Source organism: Condylura cristata, unplaced genomic scaffold (genome assembly GCF_000260355.1).
Source record: "Condylura cristata isolate star-nosed mole 26May11 unplaced genomic scaffold, ConCri1.0 scaffold00003, whole genome shotgun sequence".
NCBI classification, from domain to species: domain Eukaryota; kingdom Metazoa; phylum Chordata; class Mammalia; order Eulipotyphla; family Talpidae; genus Condylura; species Condylura cristata.
Genome location: NW_004567104.1, coordinates 76,186,535 through 76,198,483, shown reverse-complemented (window position 1 = coordinate 76,198,483; position 11,949 = coordinate 76,186,535). Strand labels below are relative to the sequence as shown.

Sequence of the window (11,949 nt, the reverse complement as noted above, 5' to 3'; positions counted from 1 at the left end):
CTTCACTTGAGGCGTTGAATAAAGGCAGGGACAGTCGGCAAGCCAGGCCTATTCTTTAACGCCGTCACCTGTCAAGGTGAGCGGGCCCACCTGCGGTTTCCTTCTGGAAGAAAGGAGCAGGGGGAGGCGGCTGGCAGGTGCGGGAGGTGGGTGCCAGGACCTGGCACCACCGCCCGCCACGCCAGCCCCCAGGGGTTCGGAGCCACGCGGTCCACCCACATCTGCATCCTGCCGGGGCTGGGTCACACACGCACACCAGTCCACACCTGCTGTGCAGCCCAGGCCCAGAGCTGGATGCTTTTTTAAAAAAAATTAAAAAAAAAAAAACCCTCCTGGCTGCCTATCATCAAGAAAAACAACATTGTTTTCAGGGTCTCTTATCTCTCCACTTCCAAATATCCTGTTTCTTCGGGCTGGGCGGTCGGGACCAATAGGAACCTCTTCCTGCCATTGGCTGACTTCATTTCCCAGACTTAGCACAATCTCATCCGCTCTAAACAACCTCATCAAAACTCCTTTCTGGGCAGAGAGAAGCGATAATTATTATTAACATTTATTAACGATCAATAACCTTGATCGCGTAATGGCCAGCACCATCAAGGTAAGGAGAGGGTCCCTCTCGTTTGACCAAATCTTGCCCCTGTGGCTCTTTTCTTTGGCTTCCTTTATCGAGGCAGATAAGTCGGTGTTGGGTAACACCCCCACTGCCACAATAGAGGACAACAAGATTTCCTTTGCACTGCCTAGTAAATTTCCTTTTTCCTACTCCAACCATCCGCAAGGCTTAAAAACTTCAAACTCAGAAAAAAATTGGGGTTTCTAAATTCACAGTTGAGGGCTGTGGATGACTTTCGCAAAGGCTTTGCCGAGCGCTTCTGAATTTTTGTTTTCTTTGACTCTCCCGAGCGGTGCCTGGATGCGTGTCTGCTGGGAGGCCATGGACTTGGAGAGGCCGGAGGGTAGGGTCGGAGGAGGAGATGGGCTTGCAAGGGCTGCCCTTGGGGTGCCCTGGGTTAACGCTTTCGTATCGGGGCACCGGCTCGCCCCAGTGGGCATGAGCAGATGCCGCCAGCGGCCCTTGGGTGTGGGCATGCAAAGGTGACTTGATTTTCGGGACCTTCAGGCTGAGAGCGCGCCTTCTCCTGACTCAGATGGCGGTAGCCCGTCTGTTCGGCTGTGTGCTGACTTCCAATAAAACACCTTCTTCTCTGGGCTGCGAGTATACTTTCTTCCCCACGGTGCTGGCTTTGTGGGTAGCGGGGAGCCAGGGCCGGTGGCATGTGGGCTGATGTGTTTTTATTTGCAAATGTTTCTACAAGATAGCAGGTTGGGAGGGACATGGGGAAAATCCTGCCAGGCGGAACCCTAAAAGTTCCTTTCCTTTCGTGGAAATGGAGCCGCTGTGATGGTCAATGCAAGTCATTGGCTTAGAGACCGAAGTGAGTCGGGGAAATGTTTTCAAGGCCTGTGTGTGTGTGTGTGTGTGTGTGAATGTGAGAAACAGCAGCAAAAACAGATACTGAAAGGAAAAATACTGCTTTGTACATTGCCTCTTTAGTTTTGGGCCATAGAGCAAAGAAGCCCATGGTTGCGCTTTGAAGGGGTTTTAGTTCATTGGAAAGCTCACGGAGCTAGAAGTTTGCTTAGAATTGAGCCAAGGCAATTCAAAAATCCTGCTTAATTTGGTATTTTTGTAATTTGAGATGTTTGTATGAGAGAATTTGATTAACACCTCCATCTACACTGTTTTAGAAGTTCTGTTCAGCTTTATTTCCCAAGGCGTATTTTAATTGTCAAGGTATGCTCAGTCTGGATAAAAAGTGTATTTATCAAAGACTTTTCCCTTATAGAGATTTGGCTTTCTTTGTCTTCAAGGGCTGCAACCCGATAAAATAGGCCTATCATGGAAAAGGATTTTCGCACTGGGGTTTGAGGCGCTTCCATTTTAACTGTACAAACAAACTGCTTGGCTTTATAATCCTAAATGTTATTCATTTTGTTCTTATTTTCACCCTTCACTGGGTCCGCGTTTCAGAGCAATTAAATCGTATATTCTTAATAGCTCTTGAGTGGCTTCAATGCAATGGTGTGAGTGCGCAGTTAAAACATCACTGGATCTCAGGACATTTGTAATTTGAATATGGGTATGTTTGCAAACATGCAAACTGTTACACTGTTTAATTTAAAATGCACATTTAAGGTAGTTTTGAAGTTTGAACGTTTTGTGCTTCAGAGTAGATTTTGAGAAATGGTTTTCATACTTGTTTGCACCTTGTTTACGCCACTTTATGGCTTGCTTGAGAGGTATGTGGTATGTATCTCGAGTGCGCTTTTAAAATGGCTTCAAGTGACTTTTTTTTTAACCCTCTGTTAAAATAAAATAACTCTGCTTTATAGGTAACTTCCTTAAGACTTGTTGCTGTTAGACTTCCTGAGTAATGAGATGATTTTATGGACTTGTTTATAGAGTGGAGAAAGGGGACCTTCAGTCTGCTGAGTAGTTTTAATTATGTTAGTGCAAAGCTCAAATTAGCATAGGGAAAATTATGGCTGTCGGGTGGATTTAGGGAACAGTCTCTCATCCAGACAACTTCCAGGCTCAAATGCACTCTGCTTTTTGGTGTTTAAGTAACTGAGTCAATTAGTCGATTAAGTATCAGATGCACTGAATTTGTTAAGTAGGACTCTACCTCTGAGTGGGCTTTTTCATCCATATTAGTGAGCCTTGAGCAGGTCTGTGAACTGCTAAATGTTCTCCCGTCTTTGCGGTTCTCACTGTTATTTTCCTTGGTAATTTGGAACTGGGAACCTAATGTTTCAGTTGGAAGAAGTAAGGGAATTTTAAGAGGTTCTGTGAGAATGCCCGTGTGTCGCTAAGTGTCTGTGGATTTTCAACTCAGATGAAGACCTCCTGTAGGAGGTGTGAGGAGACACCGAGGTTTCATAGGTCATGTCCCCGTGGGATTCGCAGCCGGTGGGTGCCTCCACCTGACCACCCCGGAGGGCACTGGCCCCCCTCCCTCCAGCCTAGCCGTGTTGCTCTGGAGTGCAAGGGGTCTGTCCTTAGCCACAGAACTTGAACTTGATCTTCCTACAGCAGATGGGACTTTAATCCAGCCCCTCAAAGACTTCCCTATCCTTCTTGATGCCGTGGGCCCCTGGGGAGGCCAGGTGAAGCCTGCAGTCCCAGAACAAGGCTTTCCAATGCTTGAAATGCTGTGCATAGAATTACAGGGAAGCCAGCTCTATGGAAGACCACTCCATCTTTGGACTCCTTGGGTGGCCCATGAGCCCAGGTTAGCACCCGTTATCTCAGCACTCAGAGATCTTTAGTCTTCAGACTGGGAACGTGGTGATTTTCCGTTACACAGAGATCTGACCTTGCAGCACGGGGCAACCAGCAGCCAGTGCAGGCAGCTATTGCCAGGCCTGATGAGGGCCCAGTTGCGGTTTGAATTAGTTGCTGAAAGAAGTTGCTTTCTTGGATCTCACAGTGGCTGGAGGATTTGATGGTAACTGAGACGTGAAATGCTAATTTCCAAGCAGGTAGCTATGCCTGTACCCCGCCTTGCCCGCAGCAGGCACGGGTGTCGCTGTTTGCCCATGCGAAGGAGGCATTAAAAGTGAAGGATTACAGTCAAGGTGAAAAAAGGCACAAAATGAAGAATGATGTGAAACTTAAAAAAAAAAACACTAAGGGAAGAAAACGCCTCTCCTTGTACGATCTGCAAGGGGTGGTACCACGCTCTAGAGCCCCGGGCTCTGGCCGAGGCTGTGCCCGTGACCCACGGGCCTGCGTGGATGTGACTCGCGTTACCTGGTAGCTTCGGGGCCTCCGCAGCAGTGAAGACTGGCAGCCGTCACGGGGGGCCCCGGGGGGCACAGCACCTGGCCCTGCGTGCTGTGTGTGCATGCACACGTGTGTTCACACGTGTACAAACATGTGTGTGATGTGTTGTGCCTGTGCGCACGTGGCCCCCACACCCGCAGCGCCAGGCTCCGTGGCCCCGGAAAGAGAAGCAGTAGGAATTTGCAGCTATTTCCCCCATTGAATACACCCGTGCTGGACTGCAGTGCTCTCAGAGAATGTTCTGGAACTCGGAACCGTTTCTCCGTTACCTCTTTTTTCTTTAAAGTGGCTCCTTCTTTTTTTTTTCTTAAGAGGGCTTTCTTTCAAAATACCCACAAAGACACAATACGTGTGCTTGTTCATGGGGACTGTGTAATGAGCAAAATAAGTCAGAAGCAGAAAGACAAACACCGGATGATTTCACTCATGAGTGCAATGGAGAGAAACAAAACAAAGGAACAGACAAAACTAAGCCAAGAAAAATCTGAGAAATCTGCAGAAGTGAGGCTTTCAGGAGGGCAGGGAGTGGGGAGAGGGGGTGCAGCGGACGGTGGGGATCATGGTGCCGTACGAACCTGTATACCCCTAAGTCATGAAAACCACTGTTGCCTTGGTTTTAAAAAATGCAATAAGACTTTTTTTTAATTAAAAAATAAGTGAGTGGCACAGCTATTGCTGATAGAGCAGGAACACATTCCTCTGTGCGGGTAGTTGAGGCGAGATTCCCTCTGCGGCCGTGGGGACGAGGCAGCAGGCGCCCGGCATCTGAGAAGCGGCAGATGCACTGATTTCATAGCTGATGCAGAAGAAACGCGCAGGAGAGGTGGTGGCGACGCCGGCCTGGGTGTGCGCCGAGCGCAGACCCTCCGTCCCGCTGTCTGACAGCTCTGCGGACCTCCCCAGGCCGGGCAGCTCAGCGGGGCTTTCTCGGACCCGGCACTCGGCACCCACAGCCTGCTCTGAGCCACGGGACGGGGCGGCTGTCCTCAGCCGGGCCCCTGCGCTCACCCCGAGGCTGACCTGGCGTTTGCACCCCCGCTGGTTCCGCCACGGTGGCATGGCCTCCCCTGCCTCGCCGCGGTCTGCTGACCCGTGGGCGCTGCTGGCCCCTCTCCTGTGGGAGACGGGTCTGCCCAGCCGCTGGCGGGCGCTTGTCCGTGCCAGATGCCCTCGGACCATCTGAGGTCATTTTGCCTTTTCGGGTCCGTGGCCTTGTCCTCATCGCTGCCCGTTCTCTCAGTTTCTGTTGCTCTGCTCTGCCTGGGTGTTTTGGGGAGACGGGGAGACTACCCGGGGTCACTTGTGCAGCTTCCCCACGGTGCCCATGTAGGGCAGGCGCCCTGGGCAGGGAGCAGGCGCCGGGCAGGCCCGGGGGGCGGAGGCAAGCGTGAGGCACCGTGGAGGCTGCTCAGAGTTCAGGGGCGGCCGTTTGTGGGGCCGAAGGGTGACACACCCCGGCCCGGTGGATACCTGCACGATCTGTGTCCTCCTTGATGTGAAAGATGCACCTTGGCCTAGAGCCCTCTCGCTGTCGACAAAATCCCACACGGACACAGGCGGCCCCAAGTGGCCCTGAGCTCGGTCGGGGGACAGTTCACACTGTTGTGCACCCCGCGAGCCCCGGTCGTCCTCCGCCCCTCCCCCACCCCGGCCCGCTGCCCGCTTGGCCAGACATTCCCCGTGATGCTGAGCTGTGCCCACAGCCGCGTTTTCGGCCTAATTTAGTCCCTCTAAGAGAAGCACCAGTGCAGGTGTCGGGGCCCCGCGCTGCTCACCCCACAGCGGTGAACCTTCTTCGTAGTTTCTTCAAGATTCGCCTTACTAGTGTTGGTGCTTAGAAAGGAATTCTTGGGCCGACCAACATGGCGCCATTAGAGCTCTGCCGAGTGGAAATGGGTGCCAGTCCCCAGAAACATGGCCAGCGGGGTCTCCCGGGGGCCGGCCGTTCCCGCGGGGCAGCGGCCCTCTGCACTACAGGCCGGCCAGCGCTGCCCCCCCCTCGGCCCCCCGCGGTGCCCGTGGGCTCTGGTCTTTGTGCGCACGTCCCCACTCGCAGGGCTTCAGCGTGTGTGTGCTGTGAGCCTCGATCCGCGAGTGGCCACTGTGCCCTCGGGATCTTCTTCTCCATTCTTCCATTCCCTGGTGGGGAGATTCTCCCCTCCTCTTTTCCCTGCTGAGCTCGGCTGAGGCGAATCATGCTGGATCAAGTTTAAGGCTGCCCCCCCCCGCCCCCCACGTTTTGCTCTCATCGGCCTGTTCCCGATGCCTGTGGAGGTGTCTGTGAGTGCGCTGGGAATACTCTGAGGCTTTACAGCCCGCTGCACCTGTTCGGGGGATAGACTTCATCTCCACTGTGTTCTCTGCAGCGACCTCCTGGGAACTGGGGTCCCCTCAATGTTCACTGAAAAAAATCCAATTAAAATTCTTGGAAGCCAGAGAGAGCTCATATCCCCATCATATCATCATTATGGTAGATTTCAGCTAGGAGCCTGACTGGTTTAGAACTAGTTCTCCTGGATGAATACATGCGAATCCAGCAGAATTAAATTGATGTTCAAAAGAGCACAGGAAAATGAGTTCTTAAAAGCAGCTGTTGTATCCTGGCCCAGCCCCTCTCAGCCAAGGAGGGTGGCTCCACACTTGTGGATGTTTTCTCTATTACATCCACACTGGTCGGGCTCGCAGAATGTTCCGGCATCTGAATTAGTCCTTAGCTACCTACACTTTCGCTAAGATGATTATTTCCTTGAATACCTTTTTGCAAGCAGGTATTGCCAGGCAGCCCTGCGTGTCTGAGCTGTGCGCTGCTGTCAGTACAGACCAGGAGGGGGCTTGGGAGGCCGAGAAGCCCCCAGTGCATCCTCCCCACCTTTCGCTGCTGCTCTCTGTCCTGGCCCCAAACAGTACATTTCTGGGCAGGAAAAAACGATGCCGTAGATGACAGCGTGGCCATTCCGTGACTGGGTAGTAGAGGGTACTGTAGCTGGCTCATTAGGTGACCGCCCGCCGGTGAGAACCCGGAGACACCGGCTACTGTGGCCAGGGCTGCCAGCGGGGGGCCAGGCCTCTGCGCCCCGGTCTGTGTTTGCTCAGTGACACCGTGTCCCCCATCTTTGGCCCTCTCCACGGGCCGAGAACCCAGACTCCCAATCAGCTGCTGGCTTTAATGTCCTCCCCCGGTCCCGCTCCCCTGCCCTGTCTTGGCATTGGCGGAGAAGGGTTTACCCTGAGCCCCACCAGCCGGGGCTGTGTGCGTGCGGACAGGGACGTGCTGACCACCGCAGAGACCTTGGAAGGGAGCCGCGGGGCCCAGCGCGATCATTTAAGTTGAAATCATCCCATCAAGACCCAGTCATAACACAAACGTCGGGGTGGGTCCTTCCAATGCTCGCTTCGAATTCTGGAGAATGTGATAAAGGACATTCGTGACTTGCCCTCAAAGACCCTGCACTCCTGAATCCCACACGCTGCTGTTCACTCTCCCGCCTCGGCGACTTCAGTCTGTCCCCGTTAGGAAATGACCGTGCGGCACGCCGGTTTATTGTCAGGTGCCTGTTGACAGGGTGAGTGTTGAAGGGACACCCCTTCCCCAGCCCTCCTGCCCCCACACCATCCGTTCACATCCAGGGGCAGTGAGCCCAGCAGCCCTCAGGGCCTCCGAGGCTTATTCTCTAAGGTGTGCAGGTGGCGCTCACCTTTGAGGAAGGGGAAACTGTTGACACAATACTCTGGAATTTGTCAACAGCCTCTAGCTGGTGTCTCAATTCAAGGAAGGTTTCCCAAGATGTTGCCCCAAGGTTTTTCCCTGTAAGTGTGGTTTCATGTTGCGAAGGTCCAGAGAAGGGCCCGTGTCCTCTGACGTTCTGGGACAGCAGGAGCTTGGGCGTGGTCCAGCGGCGAGGCTGGGCTCCCCTGGTGGCCAGGAGGCCTGGGCACCCTCTATCTGCCCAGTGTCCTTAGAGGGCTTCCCTGGGGAGAGGGTTAGTCTTGCCTGTAAGGAACGGGGGTGCAACCCCAGAAGCCGGCGAGGGTGCGGGTGCCGCCTGGGCTGGGCGGCGTGACTGGGCAGGTGGGGTCCCTCTCCTGGCCTGGTGCCTCCTGGGGACGCGGGGCGGGTTCCCAACCACACCTCCGGGGTCTGGGCTCTGCCCCTTGGAGGGCTCGGCCGGGCCCCAGGACACAGCCCCGGGCGGTGGGGCGCAGCTCAGAGGCCTCCTCAGCTCACTCGACTGCTCGTGCCACGCAGTACCTTCTCCTTCGGGGTGAAACTCAGGAAACCCATGAAAGCTTTGCTTCCCCTTTTTGCTGTTTCTACAACAGTGGATTGAAGTTCTTTTCTAGTGGGTGTTTTCCTTTCCGTGTTTCTCTGCTGCCCCCCCCGCCCCCCTTTATTATGAAGTGAAACTGCTGAGAGAACAGGGTGGGCTCAGGGACCCCGGGGCTCCCGCTGGGAGGCACGAGCCCAGCGTGGGGTTGGTGCCCGGCACGGCCCATGGACGGCCCTCGCTGGGATGACCGTGACAGAGAGGAGGCCTTTGGGGGCCCCGATGCTTAGAGGCCCTTGGGGGGCTCCACCCCCGATGCTGCTCACAGACACTGTCCCTTCTGTGGTCCTGGGACATCCGGTCAGTGCCGGCTCCCCACGCACGAGGGGCCCAGAAACAAAGAGGGACAGGCAGAGGCCCTGCCCGCGGCTGTGGGCTCTGCAGGCCGCCGGGTCTTAGGCCCGGTGCGTCGCCTCACCTGAGTTTGGAAGTGGGAGTGGGTTCAGGTTTACATCCCACAGTAGACGTCCGGGGTCAAAGGTAGGCGGCTCTGTGACTCAGCAGCCCTCACCCGCCGAAGCCCCCTCCCCCTGACGTGACCCGCGGAGCCGGAGGCCGAGGACTCTGCTAGGCCCGAGTCCGGCCCCACAGAGTGAGCTCGGAGTGAGTCGCCAGAGTGGCGGCCCAGCGAGGACGCTCCCTCCCTCCCTCTCCTTGGGGCCCTGTGACCCCCGGCTGCCTGCGGGGTGGGGGCGCCCTCTAGGAAGCCTGGCCTAGGTCTTGATAAGCAGGTTATGAAAGGAGCACGCGGGCGTGTTTTGGAGCCTTGTGCTTGGGCGATGGAAAATATCTTTTTTTAGAGCACATGTTTACTGCTTTGGTAAACAGTGAAATGCTGCAGCAGCAGTTACCTTGAGGATAAGGGCTTGTAGACAGATACTTCCTGCTCCCCTTCCTGCGTGGAGCGCGAGGCAGCCGGGCCAGGAAGGACTCCCGGCCGCTTCCTCTGGAGCGCGCCCTGGCCCGTCTTCTCCCCCCAGGCCTCGCCCGCGGCTCCCTGGCAGCATCTCTGTCTCGGGTGGGCGCGGGCAGGACGCTGCTGAAGCGGCGGCTTTTCCCTGCGTCTGGTTCTTGGTCTTGCAGCGATGGTTTTGGGGAGATGGGTCTAGGCCTGCGGGTTGCCTGTGTCCCCCAACTGCCTGTCTTTGGGTCCTGGGGACCAGTGCTGGAGGCTGCTTTCGTACAGAGTGGAGAATAAGCCGCCCGAGGCCCAGCCGAAGGAGGCTCCCTGCCTGCGCCCCCCACGGCTGTTCAGAGGAGGGGGAGCGCGGGTGCTTTTCCTCGTCAGCGGCCATCAGGCCCTCAGGGCCGTCTCCGTCACAGCTGTCCCTGTGTGCCTGCCCGCCGGTTACCACCCCGGTGGATGCATCGTGTGGGCCCTTTGAACCAAAGCAAATGAAACGCGGTACGCAGACACGGAACAACAGCGAGGCATCAGTGACCGGTCCACAGGAAACGTCCTCACGGACCGGCCCCTTTGTAGGAAACGATATACCAAGTCCACAAACAGCAGCACTGAACAATAAGCTAAACAAAATAACTAGCACCTGCACGGTTCGCCGCTCAGCTCGCGCTCTGGCTGGGCCCGCCCGAGTGACCTCTCCACGCTCCAGCTGGCACCCCGCAGCCCCCGCCCCCCCGCGGACCCCTGAGTGAACCCCGCGGCGGGGGCTGCACTGTGTCCTGGTAAAGGGGCCGCCCCAGGGCCCCCTTCTCCAGGTGTGCCGGAGATGTGCGGGCCGCCAGGCAGGGGGGCAGATGCTTCACGGGCCCCAAGGCGCCGCCAGGCTCGGGAGGCTGCGGGAGCCTGGGTCGCGGGGGGCCAGCAGGGACACGGCCAGCCCCGCGGCCCCCAGTTGACATGCGTGGGCTGAAGTGGTGTGAGGCTTCTCAGAGATCAGTGTCCCTGTCCCCTGACCCGTTTCCCTGAGGTGTCGCGGCACACGCCTCCCGGGGCAGGCCTGCCATGACCACTGTCCTGCCGCGGAATGATGGTGGCGGTAGGTACAGTTAATCGAGGCTGCTCTGCACCTCTCAGCAAAACCACAGGGTCCCCCGCGAGGGAGGCCGCCCTCTGCCCCCATCTCTGCTGCTGCGCTCCTCACTTTCCTGGGCGTCCGGGAGCCCCGCGCCCCCAGCGCCCCCTGCCGCGGGCCTCCGGCTCGTCTGCAGCTTTGCAAAAGCCTCCCCAGCTTGTGCTGGTTCCGGGGCTCCCAGGTCACGTCTGGGGTGCGGTGCAGGTTCGGACCCCCAGACTGGTCTTGGATGCCTGGGAGATGGCCCCGTGGGCGACCCTGCGGACATGGCCCTGCCCCATGGCGCTGGCCTCACAGCCTCGCTCGCCGTCTCAGCGACTCTGCTGCCTTCCCTGTCCGGAAACAGCCCTTGCGGTCGCGTCCAGGCTGAGAAAAGGAAACGAAGGTGCTAGACGCTCCCCGAGCAGTGGGGGGTCTTAGGCTGGGTCACAGTACTGCGCGTGACTTAGGAGAGTGAGGTCCTGGTACCTCCCGCCTGGTGAGGGGCTCGCAGCTCTGTGCCTCAGTTTCCCCGTCTGAGCGGAGTGGCGCGTGCCCCTTGCAGGTGTTTCCCACAGCACCGTGACAGTTCACACAGTGGCCACTGTCGTGAGCGCGTGTCCTCCTCTCATTCTTTTTCTAAAAAAAAAAATTTTATTTATTTATGCACACAAACACTGGGGGTGGCCAGAGGTGGGAGGGGTGAGAGGATTCAGCAGAGGCAGAGTGGGGAGCGGAGCGGAGCAGGCGGATGGACAAACACACGGCTGAGGGGGCAGCGGGGGACGGGGGGGTCTGCTGCGCCCTGGGGTCCCTCCCTGGCTGGCATCGTCCTGTCTGCAGTGGCTGGTGACAGCTTGACAGTGCTGAGACTCACCCTGCGCCCCCAGGGAGGGCTCCTCTGACTCTCATTGTGGAAATTACTCCTCTTGTTGGCTGGTTTCAGTGTTTGCCTTGAGAAGACTCCTCCGGTGCCCCTGGGGGGTTTGTAGCTTCCTCAAAGGAGGTGAAAGCATTCCCTGTAGGTTCTCTGCTCCTTTCTTGGTTTTTTTGCGTGAGGACAGTGGAGAAAACAAGATGGAGCCACCATTGCGAGTCCACTTGGTGTGTCCAGCGACCTGTCCTCAACAGCTGAACTCAGCTGTGTTTTCACGAGCCCAGAAAACCCAGAGTTCTGAGGATCCGAGGAACTGAGGTGTGGGCTCCTTCCTCCCGCGCCTCGGCCGGCGAGTTAAGGTGACGACGCGTGTGCCCCCGCGGTGGGGTGACAGCGGGTGGCTGTTGCGCCCCTGCAGGCGGAGGCACCCACGTGGCCAGCGCCCACTGGCCCTGACTTCACAGCACAAGCTCTGCGCCCTAAGGTACCGTCCACCTGCGGCATCTTACCTGTATGACTCGTCAGCGGGTGTTTGGTGCCTGAATGATACCGCCTGGATGCAAGACACCCTCCTCAGCGGGCGATGCCTGGCCCCGCACAGCGACTGCGGTCACTAAACTCAATGGGCACCTAGGCACGCTGGCCCGCGGTCATGTCACTGGCCCTCGCCCACGGTCACGTCACCCTCTCGTCACACGGTCGTGTCAGTGGCCCTCGCCACATGGTCACTGGCCCTCGCCACATGCTCACTGGCCCTCGCCCGTGTCACATCATGGCCCTCGCCCACGGTCACATCACTGGCCCTCACCACACGGTTGTGTCATGGCCCTCACCACATGGTCACTGGCCCTCGCCCACGGTCACATCACTGGCCCTCACCAC

At 57.2% G+C, this 11,949-nt stretch overlaps 1 protein-coding gene across 1 annotated transcript in view; it reads left to right on the top strand.

Moving 5' to 3' along the window:
* The first annotated feature begins 514 nt into the window (after positions 1-514).
* Positions 515-11,949, top strand: part of ERG (v-ets avian erythroblastosis virus E26 oncogene homolog) — an 86,909-nt gene continuing 75,474 nt past the window's right edge. The window contains exon 1 of the mRNA XM_004675372.2: positions 515-601. Coding sequence (XP_004675429.2) covers positions 584-601 — 18 coding nt within the window. The 5' untranslated portion in view covers positions 515-583. The remainder of the gene's footprint in view (positions 602-11,949) is intronic.